The sequence below is a fragment of the Cetorhinus maximus genome, chromosome 18 (assembly GCF_964194155.1).
Source record: "Cetorhinus maximus chromosome 18, sCetMax3.hap1.1, whole genome shotgun sequence".
In the NCBI taxonomy this organism is placed as follows: domain Eukaryota; kingdom Metazoa; phylum Chordata; class Chondrichthyes; order Lamniformes; family Cetorhinidae; genus Cetorhinus; species Cetorhinus maximus.
In genome coordinates, this window is record NC_135896.1 from 93,385,610 (window position 1) to 93,413,134 (window position 27,525).

General features: G+C 45.3%; 1 protein-coding gene across 10 annotated transcripts in view; it reads left to right on the top strand.

Moving 5' to 3' along the window:
* Nucleotides 1-27,525, top strand: part of LOC144693363 (alpha-(1,6)-fucosyltransferase) — a 726,743-nt gene that overhangs the window by 681,005 nt on the left and 18,213 nt on the right. For all 10 annotated transcript variants that reach the window (XM_078563197.1, XM_078563195.1, XM_078563204.1 and 7 more), the window contains 2 exons: nt 17,981-18,227; nt 25,519-25,695. In XM_078563197.1, the coding sequence (XP_078419323.1) occupies nt 17,981-18,227; nt 25,519-25,695 (424 nt within the window). The remainder of the gene's footprint in view (nt 1-17,980; nt 18,228-25,518; nt 25,696-27,525) is intronic.

Below are 27,525 nucleotides of genomic sequence, written 5' to 3' on the forward strand. Positions count from 1 at the left end.
TGTACTCTGTTCTTCCTATGTGATTAAACTGGAAACTATTCAGTCCCATACAGTCCCAGGTTCCACGTCAGCAGTCGTGACTGATGTGGGATGCCATTAGGTCAAGCAATGGGCAGGCTGAGGTGAAAGGCTGCTCCACATTCAACTTCTGGGAGCACTCACCGTGAGATACTGCTGAAACAGAGCTGGGTGCTGAAACTGTTCACTCTGATATGATTTCCCAGTACTGAATTAATAGAAAGGGTATGTTACATGCTGGGTGCAGCAGAGCGTTCATTCGTGTCTGCGGCTGACTTGCTTATATTTATCTCGGTGTCAATCTCTGGGCATCTGTGCAATGAGTAAGGGGCCACCTCAGCAAAGGAGCTAGTATTAGAATGGAGGGCAAGTTTCATTCGCTTGAAATGGCTCCTATTTCACCTTCGCTATTATGCTGGATTTGAATTGAGGGGGGACCTAATTTGTTGAATAGCCTGGTATTTGAGTGGAGGTTAAATGTCATTAGGTGAATTGGCTGATTTTTCTTTTATCGCACCACAAGAGTCTTGCAAATGGAGTGCGTGGGCACCAAGGGAGGCCGGGAGGGTGGGACGGAGGCCGTCGTTGGCCAAGGAGCCCAGCAGGGTCTCCGTGTGCCCAGCAGGGTCTCCGTGTGCCCAGCAGGGTCTCTGTGTGCCCAGCAGGGTCTCCGTGTGCCCAACCTCGCTGATCTCAATGACAGGGCCTCGTTTACCGAAAACGCTGCTGTCTTCCACCAGACCGACAGGCAGGAGCGCACACAATTGCCCTTCTCGGTGGCAATTAAGAGTGGGCAATAAATGCTGCGGCCAGCGACGCCCACACCCCAGAACCCATGGGGATGGTTGGTGGGCCTTGGGCCTATAGCCTTGAGGGCAGGGGGGGTGGGGGTGGGGTCTGTTGGCCAGGAATGAGGAGGACTTAATGCAATCGGATAGAGGAGTTACTCCAATGTGAGGGAGGCCCAAGGCTTCCACGTAAGGCCTGAAAAAGCAATCCTTTCCCGCAAGAAAATCTGGAAAATACATTCTAAACCGATCTCCTGGCCCAGGATCCAGCCTGCCCAGGGAAGCCAACACTGAGCCCACCAGCATGGCTCCGGCCTTTGGTTGATGATGCAGATTGGGCCCTGTTGACCTTGTCAAACATTTAAAACAGGGCCCTGCTCCCTTCCCGGGTTACTTTGGGACCAGGGAAGGAAGCTGAGTTGAGCAGTTTAGTAGGAATGAGGACAAGATGAGATCAGGGTGGGCATGAAGGGAAACAGGAAAGAAACTAGACAGAAGTTTAAGACCAGGGCATGAAGAAGCTTTAGGAGGGGGTTTAGCTTGTGGGGCAGAAGAGGGGAGGGAATGCCTTCAGTGATTTCCAGAGGAATAATGGAGTCCCCAGGCAAGCTGAGAGATCATCCGGCCAAACAAAATAATTTATTTCCCCAGAGTCCAAGATGGTTTCGAGCGCTTGGGCTTTCCACCAGCAGCGAGGCCTTGAGTTGTGCACCACGCTCCTCCCAAGGAGTGAGTTGGCGTCTCAGATCCACCTGGAGCCGTCCCAGCGAAGGAGAAATGTCAGGGTCCCCGGCAGGCGGAGAGAAATAAGGATGGAGAGGTTTCAGCCAGAAGGAAAATTTCTGGCTGGAAGCCAGAAAGTCGAGGGTACAATTTCCACGGCTTCAAGCAAACAAAATTATACTGGAGCCTGAAATTGTCCTTTTAATTATTATAGCCTACTGAGATAACCTCTGTTAATAATTCCTTCAGCGAGCACAAACGCTCCATCAGTCAGCACAATTGATGGAACAATTAAGAGCAGCAGCAGGAGCCACAGGCAAATCAGCCTCCCTCTGCTCTCAGGTTATAGGGGTGGCACTGATAACTTGCTTGAATTGCTCCATTAGGCTGCAGTGAACGACAGATTCAGTGTTCGCACCCACCCCCCACCGTCACACTCTGTTGACGGTTCCTCTCGAGGCTGCTCACACAGCAATGGGGTAAGAAGCAAAAGCAGTCGCCCCAAGGTTAAAGCAGATGGCACTTGAGTACAGCAATCGCCTAGCTGTTGAATCAGCCTGGTTATCAAACAACCACAACCCTTGCTAGTGCTAACCACAAGATTGAGTTTTTATAGTCGGTATGCAAATGTTGAACTTGGCAATAAAAATTGTGATTCCCTTTCAGTAGTTGTCGGTCTCATTTGACCTTTAGTGTAAACCCATTGATTTGCACCTCATTTACATAAAATACAAAAATTCTTGTTGATTCCTTACAAACGGAGACACTTTCCCACTCACCATTCCCTTGTGTAATAGTTCATCACGGATTTTTTGTCCCCTTTGTAGGTAAAGCACAATGGCCGATCTAGTGGTAATACGCCAAGAGCCTCCTAAAACAGCGCCACCTTCAAAAAATCGGATGTTTGAGCAGGTTCAACTCCCTCTGCAACTTGCAGCAGAGACTTGTTTGTCCTGCTCGGCTTTGTGCCAGTGTAACTAACCGGCAGACCTTCCTGCTGGGACTCTCAGGCATCGCTATCTTCCACCCTCTGCCCTAGGAACCAGCATTTCCCCCTGGGGAAACCTCTGTTCCTGTAGCACTGCCCTGGGAATTCCTGGGACCGTTGCTCGTGTACTGAGATGGGAGGAGGTGGGGGTGGGGGGTGGGGGGGGCGTTCCTGGATTCCTGGACTTTTCGCCCCGGGTCACCCGATGACAGGCACCTGAGCAACATTTGGTGCCGTGTCCTGTTCCCGGATTTCCGGAGGGATGATGGGGTCCCTGGGCATGCTGGGAGATCATCCGGCCAGACAAGATAATTTATTCCCCCCCCAGAGTCCAAGATGATTTCAAGCGTTTAGGCTGATCAGCAGCAGCCTGAGAGCCTCCAGCTGTGGACGGCTCTTTTCTCTTCCCATGGGGTGAGTTGCTGTATCGGGTCCAACTGGGGCTGTCCCAGTGAAGGAGAAATGTCAGAATCCCCAGCAGGTGGCCATTTCAGAGATCTCTCCTCTGGGGTTTTTATTCAATTACAAGTGAGACATAATTAATAGATATACATCAACAGATGTCTTAACAGTGCTTTAATACCATCCTGTCACTGTGTTGTCTCTGTACCAGCCTGGTGAGCTATGTTGCCTTGCAGGCCAGTTTACCTATTGGGAATGTCCTTTTATTGAAGCATAGACTCTTAGAATTTTACAGCACAGGAAGCCATTCAGTTATTGTACCTGCGCCAACGGAGAAAGGTTAATTCATTTAGAAAGAAGAAAAAAACAGAGCAATGAAGGCTGACTTGTATTTATGAATCACCACTCACAATTGCAGGGCACCTCAACAAGCATTACAGCCAATTAATCACTTTTTGAAGTGTAGTCTCTGTTGTGATATCCACATTAATCCTATAACCCTGCTCCTTTCCAAAACCCTTCTTTTTTTTTCTTTTTCAATTATTTATTCATTTCCCTTCTTGTTTTCCAAGAGGAATTCTTCAACTTAAATCCAAACTAGTCGAAACTGTATGGCCGTGATATGGCAGCAGAGTGGTTATAGGAACTGTCGGGCTTGTAAACCTGGGCTGAAAATCCAGAGAGTGTAAGTTGGAATTATACCATGGCAGTTTGAGAATTTGAATTCAGGTTTTTTTTTAAAAATGGGATGAAAGAGTTAGCATCAGTAAAAGTGACTGTTTCACTAATGTCCTTTAGGGCAGGACAATTGGCTCAGATGGTGAAAGCATGGTGCCAAGGTCATGGGTTCAATCCCCATGCTGGCCAGTGAGCCTCATTGGCCTGGAAGCTTGCTCGTTGGTAGCTACAGTTCTGTTGGAGCATGCTAGAACTAGGGGACACATTTTAAAAATAAGGGGTCACCCATTTAAGACGGAGATGACAGAATTTTTTTTCCCCTCAGGATCATGAATCTTTAGAACTCTCTTCTCCTGAGAGCAATGGAGGCAGGTCAATGAATACTTTTAAATCAGAGGTAGATAGATTCTTGACTAACAAGGAGGCCAGAGGATATCGAGGGTAGGCGTGGAAAGTGGAGTTGAGGGCTCAATCAGATCAGCCATGATCTTATTGAATGGCAGAGCAGGCTCGAGGGGCCAAATGGCCTACTGCTCCTAATTCATATGTTTGTATGTAAACCTTCTGGCCTGGCCTATGTGTGGCTTCATTGGCCTGATTCTGCACTACCCTCAGAAGTGACCTATTGCAGATCATTCAGCTGTGTCACCACCTTCTTGGGGCAACCAGGGATGCACAGTAATTGTTAGTCACATCTCGAGAATGAATGTTTTTTAAAAAAAATGTAGCTCACCAGCCATCGGAAATGAGGTCTGCAGTTTCCTTCTCCTTTAAATGATATAAAAAATGCAGACTGAGCCACAGCCTTCTCTCAAAAGGAGCAGCTGTTTAGAAAGAGGTTGAAAGGAGAGTACAGAAGATTGGACAGCCTCCATGGAGCCTGTCTGAGGAGGATCATACCCATAGCTGCATTGAGTGGCCGTTTTGAACAGTAAGTCTCAAGCACCGTTAACTATGGTTGGCTCATGCACCTTGGCTCTTTGCGGTTTGCAGAATGGTGAAATAAAATATGACCCTTCTTTAAAAAATAGGCTTGATTCACTGAAAACTAGCTACAGAAATAATTGATAATGAATTGCATTGAATTGCCCTGTACAATTGTACCGTTTTCTTTGTTATCTGGAGTGCTGAAATGCAATGCAATTTGTCTCCAGCAGAAGCCAGGACTATAGAGAGGAAGCTCTGATTTTACCTCATTCACTGATCCCTTCATTCAATTTTGAATTTGGGCTGATGAACCTTCATGTAGGTATGAGGAGATCCTGGTCGATAGAAGTGAAGAGAAGATCTGGTTTCCAAAACCATATATCAATACATGTCATGTAGGTTTCTAAGACCTTATTCAACCTGTACCAAGTGTGTTTCTAAGACCATATCAACTTTCTTTTTAACAGTTGATGAATAACTGTTGGAGACCAAAGCGGAGAAATGGTTAACTCATTCATACGACATTCCTTTATTGAAAATAATATCTTTCGTTGCCAGCTAGAATTTCCTGACAACATTAAGTGAGACTATGGTAGTTATATACAGTGTGACAATATGTCAACCATCTGACATGAGCTTTGCAACTCCTGTTATTAACAAGAATGAACACCAATCTTGCCTTCCAATATGGTGCAAAGCTGCTTGAAATAGAGTTTCAAGCAGAATAAAATGGATTCGGCTTTGGCAAAAAGTATATTTGAGGAGGGTCATGTTATGGCTGGCTATTTCCCAGAAGGAAAAAAACAGTTCAGACCAGTACTCTTATTTCCCAGTTTTTACTGGTGTTCCATTTTAAAGTATACATTACCAGCCCAGACCCGTATTCTTATTTCCCAGTTTTTACTGTTTCTTCCTCCTGGGTTTGGAGAGAAGGAGTTACTCCCTTTAAAAAGTTTAATGACGCCACGAAAAGTAGCTCTTTTCTTTGCTAACATCAAGAGTAGAGGCCAAGAGCTGCCTAATGGATACTGTGGATAAGTATTTCAAGCAATGGGGCCAAAAGACCATCTTCCGTGTGTTTCGACGTTGTTACCGAGCTTTAGTGAGGCTTTACTGTCACCATGTCTTCTTGGCCTACCTTGATGAGGCTTTGCTTCCCTTTGACAGAATTGAATATTTGGTATATTGAACTTCAAACAATTTATAAAGAACTATTTACAAAGACATCAGGGTAAGCACATGGTATTCAGGACACAGACTATTCTGTACCTAGCTCTCTTGGAGCCTTTCGGCCTCCTGGCTACTGATGTCACCATTACATCGTTAAAACCATCATGGTCACATGAACATATTAACTCAATACTCTCCACTGTGCTGCACCATTCTACAATTCCTTATCCTATGAAATTGGGTAAAATATGTAGGTTAAACTGTCATTGATTATAGTTATGGACTGAAGTGTTGCATGCAATGTTCCCCCTGCTCCTCCTCACTCCACCCCGGTTCACTGGCCTATCTTACCAGAACCAACTATAGGAAGATGAAGGAGAGGCCAAAAACTGCCCTAGAAAGGCTATGGATAAGTATTTGATATGAAGGGAAGCTCAGGACCATAGGAAAGAGAGCAGGGCAGTGGAATTCATTTGGATTACACTAACACAGAGACATGGATCTGTTATGATATGGCAGGTGGTATTTGCCAGGCTGACCAAATCCACAAAGTGACACTTGGTCACGCTATCACAACGGTTTTGCAATTTGTATTTATTACGAGAAGGTTTGTGCACTGAATTCAGAAGTAATGAGTCCACTAACCCATTTAGAGATTTCAGAAATTAATTTGAACGTTTATTAACAGAAGAAAAGAATAAAGCACATACACAAGATTACAATTACACAGTTGCTTAATATTATAACAATTACCAAAATTCCTGCTTAACCAGACTCCCAGTGACGCACCCCCTTTAAGGCAACAATCCAAAATAGATTTTGAATTTTTAGAGACAATCCAGCAAGGTTACCACAAGCACCCACTCAACAGTGGAATTCCAAAGGCTTTTAACACATCTTTGGTTACTGGAACAGCAAACTTCTGCAGAGTGGCTAGAGGCTTCTCCCCAAGTCTGTTTCACACAGTCACCTTTCAGAACCCACATGGCCATACACACGTAGCCTTCCAATCCTTCTTTAAATATATTTCTCCCTCTTTAACCTGTAAATCCCACTGTTCCCCCATATCTTTGGAATTTACTTTCCCCATAATATAGAATTCTTTAATGCTGTCATTGTGGTCAGCACTTTTGGGAAAAATCAATGTAATAACCTTGCCCTATTTATCTTGCCAGCCATAAAAACCTTATCAAGTCTCTTTGAAAATCCCCTTAGCTAAAAATGATAATTTCATTCACACTCTATCCACTGATTTTACCCTAGCTCACTCATTAACATTTCAAATGTCTTTTTACACCTAACTCTTTTGATAATTTCAACCTTGCAGTCTATCCATCTCTAATTTAATTAAATCAGCCACACACACAACGATCCACACACACGCTAACATAATCCCACTTTACAATATCCCACAATAATATTATGAAAAATGTGATAGTTTTGTGACAATACCCTCAGCATGAGCTGTAAACTTCTATTGTACTTATGGATATGGGAGATTTGGTTAAATCCTTGCACAGCCTTCCAAGCTCACTTAATTAAAGAACAGGGCAGGTATCAAAACATTGTTCCCTCAGTCAGGGATGCAGTATGAAAACTGAAGAGGCATGATAAGCTAATCAAACAGAACTGCGGGAGGGTATCCCCACCACACGGACCTCCACGATTCAAGAAGGTCATTCACGGCCACCTTCTCAAGGGCAATTACTCATGGGAAATAAATGCTGGCCTTGCCAGCGACACTCACAGCCCATGAATGAATAAAAGCAAATTAAACTGCGTGCATTTGCATCTTGAAACCAAGTATTAACTATTGAGCTATCCTTGACCATCTATCTGTGTCTCGCTGCCTTTAATACTTGCAAATAATTTATATATACATCCATGTGCTTTTGTTAAGTTCGTTCATTTTGCATTGTGCACAATCAGTTGTTTTGCTGAATCGTAGATATTGGCACAAGTGATGTAAAGTTTTGAATTGAAGGTGTACTCCGATGCAGAAGACCATGAATGTTTTCATATTCATTTTGCCAGTTTGCTTGACCAGTGCTCCTGTGTGTGTTTGTAAAGGAGGGCAAGAGAGGGAAACCAGGGAATTAGGGACCAGTTAGCCTAACATCCGTTGTTGGGGAAATTACTAGAATCTAGAATTAAGAGTTAGGTGACTGAACATCTACCGCTGATCAAAGATAGTCATCAGGGATTTGTAACAGGGGAAGGTCATACCTGCTGAACCTGATTAAAATCTTTGAAAAGGTGACTACTTGGTAGACAAGGGAATATCTATGGATGTTATTTATATCGCTTTTTTTAATTCTTTCATGGGAAGGCAAGACCAGCATTTGTTGCCCATCCCTAATTGCCCTTACTAGGCCACTTCAGAGGGCGGTTAAGAGTCAACCACATTGCTGTGGGTCTGGAGCCAGGTGTAGGCCAGACCAGGTAAGGATAAAGGACATTAGTGAGCCAGATGGGCTTCTACAACAATCGATGGTAGTCATCATGGTTACCATCACTGAGACTAGCTTTATAATTCCAGATTTATTAATTGAATTTAAATTCCAGCCGTGGTGATTTGCACCCATGTCATTTGCCTGGGCCTCTGAATTACTAGTCCAGTGACATTACCACTTTGCCTCCATCTGGACTGGTTAGGAAATTGGCTGAGTGGAAGGAGACAGAAAGTATGCTTAAGGGGCAGGTACCCACATTGATAGGGGATGATGAGTGGTGTCCTGTATTAGGACCTCAACTATTCACCATATTTTCTGATGACTTAGATAACATGATAGAAAGCCACATATCCAAGTTTGCCTATGGCATAAAGATAGGGGGCATTGTGAATAAGTGTATATAGAACATAAAATTAGGAAAATATATTAAATGGATTAAGTGAATAGGCAAAACTATGGCAAATAGATTTCAGTATAGATAAGTGTAAGGCCATCCACTCTGTTCTACCTTTTTCAGGTCAAGAGTACTTTCTAAATGGTGCAAAACTAGAAACAGTGAGGTCCAAAGAGATTTAGGGGGCCGTGCACAATATCACTATAATGTCAAGTGGAGGCCAAGTCACTGAATATATTTAAGAAGTGAATGGATAGATTTCTGGACTCTAAAGGCATCAAAGGGTATGGGGAGAGCTCAGGAGTACAGCGTTGAGATAGAGGATCAGCTGTGATTATATTGAATGCCAGAGCATCCTCGAAGGGCCGAATGACCTACTCCTGCTCTTATTTTCTATGTTTCTATGTCATGAACAGGTACAGAAAATAATCATAAAGGCTCATGGATTGCTAACCTTTAAATCCAGAGCCCTAAAACTCAAGGGGATAGTCATGTTTCAGCTACACAAAGCACTTGTTAGGACACACTTGGAGTATCCTGTTCAGTTCCAGACTCTACATCTTGGGAGGGATGTACTGGCCTTGGAGGGAGTGGAGTGTAAATTTCCCTCAACGATACCTGGACTCCAAAGATTGAGGCGGGGCTACACAAGCTAGGGTTATAGCCTCTGGAATTTAAAAGATTAAGGAGTGATTTGATTGAAAGTTTCAAGATATTAATAGGGGCTGATGGGACAGATGGAGATAAATTATTTCCGCTAGTTAGTGAATCTAGGGACATAGCTAGGAGTTTCAGGAGTGAAATTAGGAACACTTCTACACACAATGGGTGGTAAAAGTTTGGAACTATCTTCGACAAATAGCTATTGTTACTCGATCCATTGTTAACTTTGAACCTGAGATTAATAGATTTTAGTTAAGCAAAGGTATTAAGGGATATACAGCAAAGTTGATATATGGAGTTAGATCACAGATCAACATTGATCTCATTGATGGCAGTACAGGCTTGAGGGGTCGAATGGCCACCTCCTGTTTCTGTGTTGCTTTGTTGTGTTACAGATTATGAGACTGGCAGAGGGAGAATTAAATCAGTAAATGTTTAGATTCAAGCTAGATACAAAAGCTGAATTCTACAGGGTGGCTTACATCTGCTACAGCATCCAGGCGGGCAGAGAGGGCCTCTGGACCCGCCTGGAGCACCATCCTCCTGGTCTGCGACTGGGTAGCTGCCTCCAAGCAGTTCGGCCCCTGTTGCCTGTGGGGACCTGGAGGCTGACTGGAAAATCCTAGCCAGCCTCAATTAATTGGCCTCAAGTGATCCTTAATGAGCCAACTCTAATTGGCCATTCACTGCACTGCAAAAATGGCTGAACGTATGCTGCCCAATAGTATTAGCTCCTGCCTGCCTCTTATACCTGCCCCTGGGTTAATGGTCAGTGCAATGCGACAAGGCAACTTGGTCGAGTTTTGCACAATTCCCATGAGCAAATCACCATTTCGAGGACTTGGGCTGATGACTTGCCTGCTGATCACCTGCAGCAGCATCATGGTGCTGGTGGAATCTCTCTTAAGCAGGGAGGTGGAAGGGAATGTTCACTGTGCTGAAAATCCAGTTTAATAGAGAGAAGACGCCTTGGCCCAGGGTGTTAAGGGTGGAAACAGATTTCTTTTCCCATTTCATTAAAAAGCTGTATTTTCGTTGTGAATAATTATTTCTATAAAACCTAACATTCTTGCCTAGCTCCATGGTGATGTATCATTTGATACAGAAATGAGGAGGAGGAGTTTTGCTTGCTCCATCTTCAGTGCAGTTTTGATCATTTATACCCGTTAGTTGCATTCTTTAATCTTCTAACTTTTTTGTTTCCGGGTCAGTCAGAGCAAAAAAAAAGCATTGGGCAGAATTTTGCCCCTGGCTGGTGGGCAGAGGCGGTCGGGAAGCCGACTGCCGCCCGCGATCGACACCGCACCGCGATTTCATGCTGGCAGGTCAGTTAAGGCCCGCCCACCGTGAAACGCGAGCGGGAGCGCTGCCTGTGGAGGAGGGGCAGGAGTGCGAGCGGTCCGAGTGCCAACTTTGCCCACGCGCGCCAGTGAGCGCTGCATAATCTCCCTGAGGCATGGAGCTGCCTCAGGGAGATGAAGAGACATGTTAAAAAAAAATAAAGAAAATGAAAATGTAATAAAACACGTCACCTCATGTGACTCTGTCACATGAGCGGGAACACGTTATTAATGAAAAATTTAAGTTTTCATTTTATTTTTATTTGCTTTTGGAAACCTCATCCTACCCGTGGCCTTTTCAGTGTTAGGTTGGACAGACAGCGAAAAATTTACGTTAATTGAATATTTAATGGCCTTAACAGGCCTTTTAACTGTCGGTGGGCGCGCTGCCAGCTGGACTATCGCACCACTGCGCATTGACGTCAGCACGCTCGGCCTATGTGAACGTGCAGCATTTCACGCTCGAGCGGGTTGGACACACGTCCACCCACCGAGCAAAAATTTCTGCCCATTAAGGCAGGACCGTTTTTAACGGAGAAGTAACTAAGTGCTTGTGTGTATAGAGTGATTAAATAATCAATGCTTAACAAGGAAATGAGATTGATACTGGAAATCACTCTACTGCATCCATTTTACATTTACAAAGTGGACCTCCCGTTGACATTGCTCATATAAAGTGGCTTCACGAGGCCAGTAATGTTTTACCTTTGAGATACGTGGAGGGCAACCACCAGCTAGCACTGGTTGGGCTGAATGGCCTGTTTTTATGTTGTCTATGCCTGTATCCTTATCTTTATATTGTTCTGCTGCTGAAGAGAGGCTATGGGGCTGGATTTTCATCAGGGTTTGGGAAAACCTAGAAGTTTGTTCCGGGTCCCAATCCCGCATGGTGTGCTTTTAAATAATTTTTTCATTCGTTCATGGGATGTGGGCGTCACTGGAAAGACCAGTGTTTATTGCCCGTCCCTAATTGCCCTTGAACTGAGTGGCTTGCTGGGCCATTTCAGAGGGCAGTTAAGAGTCAAAAACATGTCTGTGTGAACCTGGAGTCACATGTGGGCCAGACCAGCTAAGGATGACAGATTTCCTTCCCTAGAGGGCCTTGGTGAACCAGAGGGGTTTTTACTGCAATCAATGATAGTTTCATGGTCACTGAGACCAGCTTTGAATGTCAGATTTTATTAATTGAAGTTAAATTCCACCAGTTGCATGGTGGGACCTGAACTCCATGTCCTTGGAGCATTAGCCTGATCTATGGATTATTAGTCCAGCGGCGTTGCCACTACGCCTCACTCTCCCCTCTTTAGACATGCTCACTGCCATTTTCAAAGATGCAGCCAATTAAAGGCAAGGGAGTGGGCTCCTCATGCTGGAGGGACAATGGGTGATCCTTCCAGCACTCGGTGACCGACAGTCCTACTGGTTCAAGTGGAAGCTGCTGATCTGAAGATGGGGGGAGAGAGAGAGGGAGAACGGCAGCTAGGTTTATATTTTGCTGTTTGTAAAAAAATAGTCTCAGCTGCCTGGCCATGATCCTGGAGCAGCCAAGCCCTCCATAAGGGCGGGCAGTGGCTGTCTGTGGCCTGGTAACCGTTATGGGTTTGGTGTTGGGGGGCTGGTAGTCCCCCGCATGATCCATTTTCCTCCCCAGCTCCGTCGCTTTCTGCCCTGAGCCCACCATGTTGGCCTGGAAATGGTCCATGCCGACAAAGGCTGCCTGCCTTGTGGACTCAAAATCTCAGTTGGCGTGGCAACAGAGCCCTTAATAGGCCTCACAATTATCAATAACCGCCCTGCTTGGAAATGGCTCTGTTCTGGGATTGCCGTGATGAAACAACACCGGGGCCAGTGACACCAAATTGTCCACTCGCCTGCTCCGAATCCGGACACTGCCCTAATTTAAAAATCCCGGCCTATGTCTCTTTAAGGCCTCAGAGTCAAATTTCTTTTAAGTGAGAGAACCTGCTGGTGAAGTTTAGGCTTCAGGCCAGTGCCTGGCACTATTCCTCCAAAATTCCATCTCCATCAAAATACTTTGGAATACGATGTCTGGAATATTGCAAATTTATGCTAGACAAATATTTTTCATTTGGAATTAAGCACCATGGATCATATCACAGCATATAAAGCAACCCAATTTCCTTGGCCCCATAAACCATATTTTCACATATATTTGACATATAAGTTGACACCCCTCCCCACCACTTACAATTTTCAGCCACAACATGCTGTGCCTGCTAGAGCAGTCAGCCCCAATTTTCCACCCTACACATGCCTGCGTTATTTATCGGTACCTTATAACGAGGCGCAAGGATAAAGCAGGCAATATGGCAGCGCAAAGACGTAAGGGAGTTTAAGACCCACCCACGTGGCAGACCCCACATGGCGAACGGCAAAGATGGCAGCCACTCACATGCACGCCGCTCAGCGTATAGGTTGACCCCCCCCCCCCGCCAATTTTGGAGGGATTTTTCAAGGCTTCGGAGGTCAACTTATATACCGACATTTACAATATTTATTTTGTTTTGGTGGGTTTTTAATTTCGAAGGGTTGAGTGTCACGGCACGTTTCACTAGTGAGAAAATGTCGACCAGCTGGAGTGCAATGACCATTTCTGTGGAGAATTAAAATTGTGCTGACATCACTGAGCCTCCTGCAATTTAAACTCCAGCAGATTATCAAGAAACGAATGTCATTTTGCCCAAGAGAATTGCAGTTTCCTGTCTTAAAAAGAAGTTGGTATAATTTTTATTCGCATTTTTAATACAATTTTTCAAACATTTTTTATCTAATTCTCTTCATATTCTTTGCCCCTGCTGTTTTCCACTCTCTACATCCAACTGACTGAAGGTCTGTGGCTCTTTTGGCAACGTGTTAACTGCAACTCAAGCAGAAAAATGATAACGCTCTTGAACCGACCCTAAGTTCTTTGAGGTTCCAGTGCAGCAGCTGAGAGTGTGCACTAAAAGCATCCTCGATTAGTGGTGAGTCAAGTCAGCTCTGTTTAAGAAAGGGACTGTCTAGAAGCACGATACGGTGTGCTTGCACAGGAACAGGAGAGTGAACACATCCTGAGTGGGGCACAGCCAGAGTGGGTATTCGGAATTTGGTGCAAAGCGGGAATTCGATGCATAGGGGACGAGGTGCTCTTTGCATTTTTTCCTTGCTATCCAACTTCTTAAATCTTCAGAGCGTGCTGCAGCAGTAGTGGTTACAAGGGAAAGGAATCACTGGTAAGTAATGGGTAAGGTATTTACTACTTTACTACTTTAATCGCTTATAGTTTAAGGTCTTTTTGTGGTTTACAGTTTGTATACTCTAGAGTAACAAAGATCAGGAAAAAAGGGCCCCAGAGTAACTGACTTAAAAGGTTTAATTTAAAGGGATAAGTCATGGCAGGAGCGCTCAATGCCGTGGTGTGCTCCTCGTGCTTCATGTGGGAAGCCGGGGACATTTCCAGTGCCTGGGACCAGCATATGTGCAGGAAGTGTGTCCAACTGCAAATCTTGGAAGCTCGGGTTTCAGAGCTGGAACGGCGGCTGGGGACACTGTGGAGCATCTGCAAGTCTGAGAGCATCGTGGATAGCACGTTTAGAGATGTGCTCACACTGCAGATGAAGGGACTTGAGGAAGGAAGGGAATGGGTGACCACCAGGCAGTCCAAGAGAAACAGGCAGGTAGTTCAGGAGTCCCCTGGAGTCCCGCTCGCAAATCAGTATTCCGTTCTGGAGGCTGATGAGGGCGCTGGTTCCTCCAGGGAGTGCAGACAGAGCCAAGCTTCTGGCACCACAAGCAGCCTGTCTCTACAGAAAGGGAGGAAGGGAGGAAGAGCAATAGTAATAGGAAATTCTATAGTCAGGGCAACAGATAGGCGCTACTGTGGCCATCAACATGACTCCAGGATGGCGTGTTGCCTCCCTGGTGCCAGGGTCTGGGATGTCACTGAACGGCTGCAGGGCATCCTGAAGGGGGAGGGTGATAAGTCAGAGGTCATGGTACATGTTGGTACCAATGACATAGGTAGAAAGAGGGATGAGGTCTTGCATCAAGAATTCAGGGAGTTAGGCAGTAGACTGAAAAGCAGAACTTCTCGGGTTGTAATCTCTGGATCACTCCAGTGCCACGTGCGAGCGAGCTCAGAAATAGGAGAATAGCACAGATGAATACGTGGCTAAAGAGTTGGTGCAGGAGGGAGGGTTTTAGATTCCTGGATCACTGGGACCGTTTATGGGGAAGGTGGGACCTGTACAAGTGGGACGGTCTACATCTGAACCAGAGCGGGACTAACATCCTTGCGGGCGGGTTTGCTAGTGCTGTTGGGAGGAGTTTAAACTAATTCGGCAGGGGGAGGAGACACAGAATGTTAGCAGAATAGGGAAACATCATAATACAGTAAAACAATCAAGTCAGAGGGAGTAAGCTGCATTAAGTTTCAAGGGAGTAAGGCAAGGCTGGATGGCCTCTACTTTAATGCCAGGAGTATTACAGGTAAAACGGATGAGTTAAGGGTGAGGATTGACATGTGGAATTGTGATATAGTAGCCATCACTGAGACTTGGTTGAGGGAAGGGCAGGATTGGCAGCTCAACATTCCAGGATATTGAATCTTCAGGTGAGACAGGGGAGGGGGTAAAAGAGGAGGAGGCGTTGCATTATTAGTTAAGGAGTCCGTTACTGCAGTAAGGAGAGATGATATCTTGGAGGGGGCATCGAATGAAGCTTTGTGGGTAGATCTTAGGAATAAAAAAGGGGCAACCACATTATTAGGTATTTATTATAGACCCCCAGATAGTCAGCGGGAAATTGAGGAGCAAATATGTGCACAATTTGTGGAGGTGTGTAAAAACAATAACAATAGGTTAATTATATTAGGTGATTTCAACTTTCCCAACATTAATTGAGATTGACATAGTGTTAAGGGTTTGGATGGAGTGGATTTCTTGAAATGTGTACAGGAAAACTTTTTAGGTCAATATGTAGAGGATCCAACAGGGGACAGTGCATTGCTGTACCTAATTCTGGGGAATGAAGCCGGACAGGTGGCTGAGGTGGTGGTGGGTGAGCATTTTAGTGATAGCGACCACAACATGGTACAGTTTAAGTTTGTTATGGACAAAGAAATTGACAAGTTGCAAAAAAATGTTTTGGATTGGGGGAGAGTGGATTTTGGTAAAATAAGGCAGGATCTGGCCAAGGTAGACTGGGAACAGCTACTTGTGGGGAAACCTACAGAGGAGCAGTGGGGGGCGTTCAAAGAGGAAATGGGGAGGGTACAGGCTCAACATGTTCCCTCTAGGGTGATAGGAAGGAGTAACAAGCCCAGAGAACCATGGATGACCAGAGATATTCAGGTTACGATGAGAAGGAAAAGAGAGGCTTTTAGCAGGCACAAGGGAAGCAAATCAGCAGAGGCATTTGTGGAGTACAGACAGTGCAGGTTGGAGCTTAAGAAAGCAATTAGGAGAAGAAAGAGGGAATATGAGAAAGCTCTGGCTGGTAAAAGTAGGGAAAACCCCAAGATATTCTATAAGTATATCAATGGGAAGGGGATAACCAGGGAAAGAGTAGGGCCCATAAGGGACCAAGGGGGCAAACTATGGGTGGAGCCAGAGGACATCGCTAGGGTGTTGAATGAATACTTCACGTCCATCTTCACCCAAGAGAATGAGGATGAAGGTATCGAACTCGGGGAGAGACACTGCAAGATTCTTAAGCAAATTGATATAGGGAGTGACAAGGTATTGGAGGTGTTGGCAGGCTTAAAAGTGGACAAATCTCCAGGTCCAGATGATTTGTGTCCCAGACTGCTGAGGGGGAGGCAAGGGAGGAGGTCGCAGGGGCTCTGACGCAAATTTTTAATTCGTCTCTGGCCACGGGGGAGGTGCCAGAGGACTGGAGAACAGCTAATGTGGTTCCGCTATTTAAGAAGAGTTGTAGAGATAAGCTAGGGAACTACAGGCCAGTGAGTCTCATGTCAGTGGTAGGGAATCTATTGGAGAAATTTCTGAAGGAGAGTATCTACCTCCACTTGGAGAGGCAAGGTTTGATCAGGGATAGTCAGCATGGCTTTGTCAGAGGGAGGTCATGACTAACAAACTTGACTGAATTTTTGAGGAGGTGACCAGGTGTGTAGATGAGGGTAGTGCAGTTGATGTAGTTTATATGGATTTCAGCAAAGCCTTTGACAAGGTCCCACATAGGAGACTTATAAAGAAGGCAAAGGCACATAGGACACAGGGTAATTTGATAAGGTGGATTCAAAATTGGCTTAGTTGTAGGAGGCAGAGGGTGATGACAGAAGGAGGCTTTAGTGACTGGAAGCCATTATCCAGTGGCATACCACCGGGATCTGTGCTCGTTCCCCTATTATTTGTCATTTATATAAACAACATAGATGATGACTATGTGGGGGGTTAGTAAGTTTGCAGATGACGCAAAGATTGGCCGAGTGGTTAACAGTGAGGTTGAGTGTCGTGGGCTACAGGAAGATATAGACAGGATGGTCAATTTGGCAGATAAGTGGCAGATGGAATTTAACCCTGAAAAGTGTGAGGTGATACACTTTGGAAGGAGTAATTTGGCAAGGAAGTGTTCAATGAATGGCATGACACTAGGAAATTCTGAGGAACAAAGGGACCTTGGCGTGTGTGTCCATAGATCTCTGAAGGCAGAGGGGCATGTTAGTGGGGTGGTGAAAAAGGCATATGGGACACTTGCCTTTATCAATCGAGGCATAGATTACAAAAGTAGGGAGGTCATGTTGGAGTCGTATAGAACCTTGTTGAGGCCACAGCTGGAGTACTGTGTGCAGTTCTGGTCGCCACATTATAGGAAGGATGTGATTGCACTGGAGGGGTGCAGAGGAGATTCACCAGGATGTTGCCTGGGATGAAACATTTAAGTTATGAAGAGAGGTTGGATAGATTTGGGTTGTTTTTTTTTAATTGGAGCAGAGAAGAATGAGGGGCGACCTGATCGAGGTGTACAAGATTATGACAGGCATGGACAGGGTGGATAGGGAGCAGCTGTTCCCCTTAGTTGAAAGGTCAGTCGCAAGGGAGCATAAGTTCAAGGTGAGGGGCAGGAGGTTTAGGGGGGATGTGAGGAAAAACTTTTTTACCCAGAGGGTGGTGACGGTCTGGAACGCACTGCCTGGGAGGGTGGTGGAGGCGGGTTGCCTCACATCCTTTAAAAAGTACCTGGATGAGCACTTGGCACGTCAAAACATTCAAGGCTATGGGCCAAGTGCTGGTAAATGGGATTAGGTAGGTAGGTCAGGTGTTTTTCACGTGTCGGTGCAGACTCGATGGGCCGAAGGGCCTCTTCTGCACTGTGTGATTCTGTGATTCAATTCTCCCACCAGTTCAGTACAGCCAAGCTGTCGTGATTTAACATATTGGATCCAAAATTCAGGTTTCTGCTCATTTTATTTGTAGGTGAGGCCAACGATAAAAATGTACAAGTGGTGGAACTGCCTATAGTTGACAGCCTGCACCCGCGACCGCCATACCTGCCCTTGGCTATTCCCGAAGACCTCGCAGGTCGACTAACTCACTTACACGGAGATCCGTCCGTCTGGTGGGTTTCACAGTTCGTCAAATATTTGATACGTCCGCAATCTTGGTTGGAGAAGGAAATTGAAGAGGCAACAAGGAAGCTTGGCTTCAGGCATCCAATAATTGGGTAGGAACTTTTCTAACTCCGTAAGCATCATGTGCGTTACTGGGCAGCTGCTATTCAGGCAAATTCTTAAAGCTGCACCATTACCCCATGCAAAGTTGTAAAAGATTTAACTATAATGAGATATTCGATCATATCTGGCATTAATGTCTTGTTAATTACACTATTAAGGTTTGTTAATGCCATTGTTAAGGTTAGGAGAAACAGGTGATAGGTATTAATTGTCTTTGAGCACAGATAAATAGGGGATAGCTGGGACACTGGGTTGTGTTGAAGGAGAGCTGAGAGTCTTGGTTTCAGCATCACTAATCAGCATGGATCCTATTAGCATCCGGATGGTGTCACCATGAACTGTAGCCTTCTAGACTCTGTATTTTCATTCAGCGGCAATCCCCTTATAATTCACCTGTGTTTATTCTGTATCCATCCCTCATTCTGCACTCTGCACTGCTATAAAATTGCATTGCAAATCTGTTGAATTATCATCTATTCACAGAGGACAGCTCTCCAGCCTCCTCCCGCCTTTTAAAACCCTCCCTTAAGGCCCAGCAGTCTGACCATGCCTCCTCATCTCTCTCTCTCTGTCTGGGTCAGCGTCTGTTACTTTCCCAATGTCCCCATGATGAAACATCTTGGGATAGTTTCTACATGAAACTCGCTGTATGGAACTCGAGTTGTTATTGGCTGGTTGCCTTCAGTTCAGCGACATATATTGAACAAAAACATTTGCTTTTGCTTTTTTGGGAAGTTAAACAATGACGGCAAATGTTTATTTTTATTCTGTACAATTGAAGCTCAGTGGGTACATAAGATATTTTAAGTCGCTATTCAGACTTCAGATTCTTATCAGTTTCACTGGGGCAGCCCAGTTCCAATCTAAGTTCAGTGCAAACTGGAAACTTCTTTAAGTATGAAAAAACACACATTGGCAGCAACACAGTGTGCGCTGTTCCATTTCACTGAACAAAAGTCAATATTACCTCGCAAACATTTCTATATTTACATCTGATGCTTCTTTTGCTGGTATGATAAGGTCTAGAGGAGAGTTGGAAGTTTCCATTCTCCGTTGCCAACCCAAATCTTCCAGAATCCAGCCTTTGAATTTTGGTATCAGCTGCCCACCTACAAAACCTAGATTAATTCTGGCCATTAGCTCAAAGGCTGCCTGTTTAAAATGAAATCCGCAAGTGCACAGTGATTGACACAAGTGAACACCCTGGTAGTAATGGAGGCACAAGCAGTTACATAGATACTGCTTGTTTGAAGAGTGTCACTAACAGATCCTGTTGATTGTAATGATTCGGTCCCCCCACCCCCGCCCCCAAATTTAAAAAAAACTGCAAACTTAGAATGTCTAAGGATGATTCAGTAGCAACACGGATACGAAATTGGCTGAGTGACAGGAAACAGAGAGTAGTGGTCAATGGAGGTTTTTTGGGATGGGGGAAGGTTTGTAGTGAGGTTCCCCAGGAATCAGCGTTGGGACCCTTGCTCTTCCTGATGTATATTAATGACCTAGACCTTGGTGTACAGGATACAATTTCAAAATTTGCACCTGATACGAAACTTGAAAGCATTGTGAACTATGGAGAGCATAGTGTAGAACTTCAAAAGGACATGGACAAGTTGGCAGAATGGACAGGCAGGTGACAGATGAAGTTCAATGTGGAGTGATTCATTTTGGTAGGAAAAACATGGAGAGATAATATAAAATTCTAAAATGGCGCAGGAGCAGAGGTACCTGGACGTTTATATGTGCATAAATCATTGAAGGTGACAGGACAGGTTGAACATGTGGTTAATAAAGCATACAGTATCCTAGCTTTTAATAATAGAGACATAGAGTACAAAAGCAAGGAGATTATGTATTTGTGTAAGACACTAGATCAGCCTCTGCTGGAGTTTTGGGTCCCGTTCTGGGCTTCAGGTAAGATGTGAAGGTATTGCAGAGAATGTAGAAGAGATTCATGAGACTGGTTCCTCGAATGAGGAACTTCAATTATGAAGATAGACTGGAGAAGTTAGGACTGTCCTCCTTGGAGGAAAGAAGGCTGAGAGATTTGATAGAGATATTCAAAATCATGAGGGGGTCTGGACAGAGTAGATAGGGAGAAACTGTCCCCATTGGTGAAAAAATTGAAAATGAGAGGGCACAGATTTAAAGTAATTGGCAAAAGAAACAAAAGCAATATGGGAAAAAAACTTTTTCACACAGCGAACGGTTAAGGCTTGGAGTACACTACCTGAGAGTGTGGTAGAGGCAGTTTCAATCGAGGCATTCAAAAGGCAATTAGACTGTTATTTGAAAAGGAACAACTTGCAGGGTTAGGGGGAGAAGGTGGGCGAATGGTGAATTGCTCATTCAGGGAGCCGGGGAAGACATATTGGGCTGAATGGTCTCCTTCTGCACTGTAACAATTCTGTGATTCTGCAGAAGTTCTGTACAGAGCAGAATTCTGCTTCAAATATACCACTTATGTTCTCTGCCAGCTCAGCCCATTATCTTGTCAGTCGCTGAGCCGTACCCAGTAGCGAGATCCCCAATTTGGTCATGTGCTGAGCTCCGCTTGGTTTGTGAGAGAACTGCTACAATGTGCCTTGCCATCCCTCTGGGTTATGGAGGAAAAGAAAGAATACTTTCCACAACTGAACACCAACTAATGACCCCTGCTGGAAGTGTGTGTGCCTGTGTGTGTGTGTGTGTGTCCTTGATGTGAGACAGAAAAAGAGACTGCCACATGAGACTCCAAGTATGATTGGACTTGACTGTGCGGCTGTAATGTCCCCTTACAGTGAATTGCTAGCCCGTGTCCACAGTCAGGACTCACACATGAATCATGGATACTTGAGTGAAATACCACAGGGTGCACGTTGCCATGGAACCGCACTACAGAGAGGAGAGCAGGGGGTTTGGAGAGAACAGCAAGAGGAGAAAAGAAGGTTTCTGTTAAGATTCTGCTCAGTGTGCATGTTTCTCTAATTAAAGTTGAGCTGTTTACTTTTGCTGCCTTGATTTTCAAAATTACTAAGAATACCAATGTATAGATTTCCCTTTGGTGTTTTTGATCACTGTATCAGCCTCATTCTCTCCAGTCAACAAGGCCTCTTCACCTCGCTGAATCGTTCATGAGGGTCAGACATGCAATCATTAATAAATATCACTTAACGATGTAGTTCAATTAGCGTTAACATCCTCCTCTGTCACGTCAAATCTGTACATTTGACTGTTAATAAAATATTTTTATTTATTCCCAAAAGATCTACTGGCGACAGGATTATTTACTTGTAACAAAGGTTGCTTGACATTAATATCAAAATGCTTCAACTCTTCTCCCTTCAGTCTTAGCCAAGCTGACGCCTCAGGCTTGAATATAAGATTGTGGGGGAGATAAACTCATGTAGGTCATAGAACGATACAGCATAGAAGGAGGCCATCTGGCCCATCATGCTTGTGCTGGCTTTTTGACTGAGCTACCCAGTTAGCCCCACTACCCAGTTAGCCCCACTACCCAATTAGTACCGCTCCATCCTTGTGGCATGGTGATAGTGTCCCTACCTCTGGGCCAGAAATTCTAGTTTAAGTCTGGCCACAAAAGGCGTGATCGCGGGCTGATTATTAGCCTGTAAATCCTTCCAATACGCCTGACGGCGAGTGAGAGAGTTTCCGTTCTTCCTTTGCCATAGCGCTGACATTCTTTTCTTTTCAAGATACACCCGAACACAAACAAGAGTAATACCGCACTGTTTGTGCTGCATAGGAAGCTCAGTGAGAAAGAAGGGTGAGGCAGTCATGGTTGATGCTTGTAAGGAGGCAGTTGCATGGGTCCCAATGGGCCCTTCAGAGAACGATGAGAGAGCCACAGGGGTCAATGGAGGCTTGTTCAAGCTGAATTCGAGCTTTTTGCCCAAAGTTTTTTTAGCTCCCAAAAGTGTCGCCTTAACCACTTTCTAATGGTTTCGTTGTTGATCATATCTCCTGATTATCATGGGATGGCAGAAGACGAGTGAGATGGTTGCAGAGTGGTGATGGGTTGGGGTAAGAATTGGGGGTCAAGGTACCCGAGAGGGGGAGGTCAAAGGTGGATGGCTGGGCGACAGGGCGGGGAGAAGGGAAGGACTTGCGAGACAGAGAGGAGGAAAAAAAGAGAGATGAGTGTAATGGGTTTGGGTCTGGAATGGCAACCAAAATAAACACAAAGGTACTCCAGAGATTAGGTGAAACACATAGCTGTTATAGAAGAGATCTTAGGAAAGTTTAAACCTGATGCCCTGTGATGGGAAGTGACAAATTAGTTATCGATGTGCAACCAGGTTAAAGCATCCACAAGCAAATGTTGAGCTTTGTGGCTGGTTGCGGAAAGATGGTGGATCTAGCAGTTGTTTGAGGGCCACAGTGCCAGAGGTTGAGGTTGTCCAGGGAATCAGAAGATCAAGGAGCAGTTGAGAGTTGGCCATGAACCAGCGGAAATTGATCCTGGTCCAGTGGAACTGGGCAGTGAGCTCAGGTGTTCGAACTTGTCCACCAGTGGATCTGATGGACCAGAAGAGGAGGGAGGACAGAGGCAGTGAAATCAAGGGACAAAGCACAGAGAACCGAGGGAGGCTAAAGGGTTAATTCACAAAATCAGTGCAGATGAAGGAGCTAGTCAGAGGAATAGAGCGGCAGGGAGCGAACACAATAAGGAGCGGCAAAAGCGAGCTTAAGGAGCTGGTCCAACTCAGTCCTGCAAAGGATGACAGGGAAGTTCCAACCCACAGAAAGAAGCAGAGATGATTAAGCGACATTCAAAGCAGGATGGCACCCAGTAGGAATGGTTCACACAGTCGAGTGAGCATTCTCATGGGTCCAACTTCAGCAAAATCGGCTGCATTCCATTCCTCTGGGAATTAAAATAATGTGTAAGAGTTCCTGACAGTGTAAAATGTACATACTGTGGTTTATTGGTGGGAGCTGGATCAAAGAGTTAAAGGTCTCTTCCATACAACGTCACAGGCACTAAACCACCAACATCTGCCTTTCACCTTGGCATCCAGCTCACATCCTTTCGTTCTTCCAATTAAAAAAAAGTTCCTTTTCATATGATGAATGTTGTATCTGCGTTATCTGAGCTGTCTATTCCATGAATACCTTTGAAGTAATCACACTTCATTGTTTTGCCCAAAGTTTTTTTAGCTTCCAAAAATATCGGCATAACCACTTTTTGATGGTTTCGTACAGATCATATCTCCTGACTGTCATTGCACGGATTATTGTGGCTATTCAGTTGGTACTGGAGGCGCCTCATCAATTTGTCATCTTTTTTGGAAAAAAGAGGTCTTGTGGCGCAGCGGTAGTGTTATTACCTCTGGGCTAGAAGGTCCAGGTTCAAGTCCCACTTTAGCACTTGATGGCCATGGAAGGTGTGATCATAATGTGACCAAGCAGGTTGATTATCTGTAAATCCTTCCAATTTGCCTGATGGCAGGTGGTAAGAGCAGTTTCCTGGTCAGCCATACTGCGGAAGGCAATGGTAAACCACTGCAGTACTTTGCCATTTGTAATCATGGACCAATCCGATGGAAGTCCATGGTCGCCAAGGTCCTCGTGGGGCCAGGTACCTGAAGGTGGAGGAGGGTTTAAAAAAGAGTTTAGGTCCTGTTTTTATTCATTACCCCTTAGGAATAGTGTAAGTTTAGATATGCATTTGATATCCTCGTCCTCCCATGGATTGGTCCATGATTACAAATGGCAAAGTACTGCAGTGGTTTGCCGTTGCCTTCCACAGTACGGCTGACCAGGAAACTCTCCCACTCTTACCGCCTGCCGTCAGGCGTATTGGAAGGATTTACAGGCTGATAACCAACCTGTTTGGCCACGTTAGGAACGCAACTTCCATGGCCATCAAGCCCCGAAGTAGGACTCGAACCTGGAGCTTCTGACCCATAGGTAGGGACACTACCCACTGCGCCACAAGACCAGCCACATTTGACCTACAGTATTTTAATATCGATAAAAAATATTTAATATTGGCAAAAGAAGCAAAGGCAACATGAGGAAAAGCTTATTCACGCAGTGTGTGGTTAAACAATGACTTGTTTACCCAAGTTTACCCTACCCAAGTGGGGTCCCAAGACAAAATTTTTGGGCTTCCAGGCAGCATTGGCTGCTGCGGAGCTCCAGCCGAGTGTTAATAGCTCTGAGGCTCTTTCAAATCTTCGGGTGGGGTTTTCTGGCCCCACCCACCACCGGGAATCGTCCAGTCTCACCAAAAGCCAATGAGCTTTTAGCTGGGCCACCACAACCCCCGCGGTTGGTCCCACCGTGGTGGGCGGGGCTGGAAAATCCCCGCCCCTGTGTTTTTTTTTAAATAGTGGACATGGCCTAACTGACCGAGCTTTGAGGCCTGATCCCTGTTTCAGAAAAGCTAGTGAAAACATGGTGTTTCTTTTTTAATTTAAAAACCTTCAAACAGCACCCTCTGCCCCCAAAGCTCTCCTCCACCCCACCCCATTACCCCCACACCATTCTCACAGCTCCACAACCTCCCCCCCGCCCCCACTTCCCCAACCCCTCCCCACCTCCTCCTGACTCAGCTCTGGGGTCACAGTCATTTTCAAGCCCCAAAATGGGGTCACAGTGGGAAATAGTTTGGGAAGCACTTGGTTAGGGTCTGGAATGCGCTGCCTGAGCATCTGGTAGGGGCAGGTTCAACCGAGGCATTCAAGAGGGAATTAGATTGCTATCGGAGAGGGAAGAATGTGCGGGATTACGGGGAATGGCACCAGGTGAATTGCTCATCCGGGGAGCCGGTGCAGACACGATTGGCCGAATGGCCTCCTCCTGTGCTGTAACATTATTCTATGATAATCTATATTATATTACATTTCTCATTGTTAAGTCACCTGCTCAGTTGGTTTTTTCAGACATGGTCCTAATAAATCTTCAATACGCCTTCAATATGACCAGTGAGGCCCTCAGGTCTTTAATTGGAGAAGTCTGCTGGTCGCAGATATCCTATTACAGTCACTAAAACCCGCAGTCTGCCTTTTTGACACTTTTAAGAATCTAATTCACCTTCTTGGTCATATGAGCTATGTATTCATAAATTATCTATTTTGATATATCTTCAGAACTCCTTTGCTGAATACCCAACAGGCTTTTATATTTCTTCATCTCTTCCATCTTTATAATACAAATCTGACCTATGAACATTGAGCGGTTTCCAATGGCAACCACCAGCTTCAACAAGCAGGGAATCAGACTGGGATTGCAGCTTGGGGAAAACTGACCCTTTTTTATCTTTATTCTCACCAGTGTTCATGTACGTCGCACAGACAAAGTGGGAACTGAAGCAGCCTATCACCCTATTGAAGAATACATGGTACATGTGGAGGAACACTACAAGTTTCTCGCTCGAAAGACTGAGGTTGACAAAAAACGAGTTTACCTCGCCACGGACGACCCAACGCTACTTCAAGAAGCTAAGTCAAAGTGAGCAGCTCCAAGCTCCTGTGATTTACGCAATGAGAGTTTCTTCAGACGCTCGAGAGCAGTAAAAGGTTTGGGGGGGTTGGGGGGGGGGAAAGAATCACTCATCGCCTCTTTGTTTATGGTAGCTATGTTATGCAGGTTTGTGAAAATGAGTACACTTTGGGGAAAACGTTTTCATTCACTGCTGTCTCAAACACATCTGCGGGGAAAAAAATGAAGTCAGATCAGTAGAAAATGACTTCTTGAGTTGGTGAATTCTCCAAAGTTGCCCATGTGCACACTCCTGCTCCATCAAGCAGAAATCAGAAAGTGAATCACCAGTTGTTTTTGTTGTTATCCTCAGACTGTTACTGAAATTATTTAAAAAGAATCATTATCTCCATCCATGGTGATGTGCCCCGCCCCATGCCCACCACCAGCCAACTTCTCCCAAGTTTTGTTATCTGTCCTTGACTGGGGAAGTGAGATGGAAAATTGGCTCCAGGGGGTAACATGGTGGTGGAAAAGATCTGTAGAGATAATGCTGGGGGAGAATATGGAGGGATTGCAGGACAAGCAACTGGAAGGGGTTAAAGAGTTGCAGCAGACTATTAAAGGCGGATTACAAAACAAACTCATGGCATCTTCTGTGGGGTTGCTTAAGGTTGGACACAGGGTGCATAAGTTTATAAGGACAGAACATTGTACCATATAAAGTGACACAGAAATTTGGTACAGTAACATCTGGGGCTGAATTGCCAGCTCTCCTGCCTGATTGGCAGAAACTGGGCAGTAGTGCTCCAAATATGGTGAGGCATGAGCTATATCACCCTGCTCCACCTGCCAGCCACAGCAGTTTTCCCCTCAGTCCTAACACTGGGAGCAGCCACACCCACCCACTTAAAATACAAACATGAGACCAGTGACCTACATAGGATACTAATTGCCATTTTAGGAGTGGACTAGTCAAGGCTTCAACTGGGGTTAGAGATGTGGAGATCCCTGGAGGGGTAAGTTTCACATTGTTGTTGTGAGAGCCTATGGAGCAAGCGTATGGGCTGATACCAGCCAGGGATCCTCCTCCTGCGGCCTCCCCTTCTCACAATCTAATTCCTCTGGCCACAACTGGTGAGCTGCCTTTTGGGACACCAATTCTTCAGTATTTGCCGCCCTTCACAAACTCGGGATGGCCCAAAGCATTTTACAGCCAGTAAGATACTTTTGAAATATAGTCACGGTTGTAATGTGGGTAACATGGCAGCCAATTTGCACACTGCACAGTCCAGAGAAATGTGCGGATGACCAGATAACCTATATTTTACTGATTTTTTTTTTTTATTCGCTCGTGGGATGTGAGCGTAACTGGCCAGCATTTATTGCCCATCCCTAATTGCCCTTGTTCAGACGGCATTTTTAAGAGTCAACCACATTGCTGTGGGTCTGGGGTTGCATGGCGAGGATGGCAGATTTCCTTCTGGTGAATTACATGGGTTTTTGCGACAATCATGGTCATCATTAGACTTTTAATTCCAGATATTTATTGAATTCAAATTCCACCATTGGCAGATGGTGGGATTCGAACCCAGGTCCCCAGAGCATTACCCTGGAATATCAGCCCAGTGCCAATACCACACCACTACGCCACCACCTCCCCTCGATGCTGGTTGAAGGATTAGAATGAGACGCAACACCAGGGATAACTCTCCTGCTATCCTTCGAAATGGGATGTTTTACATCCGCCAGAGACGGGGGCCTTGGTTTAATGTCTCACCCAAAGGGCAGGGTCTTTGCTGGTGCCGCACTCCTTTGAACTGTCAGCTTAGATTCTGGGCCCAAGTCTCTGAACTGGGG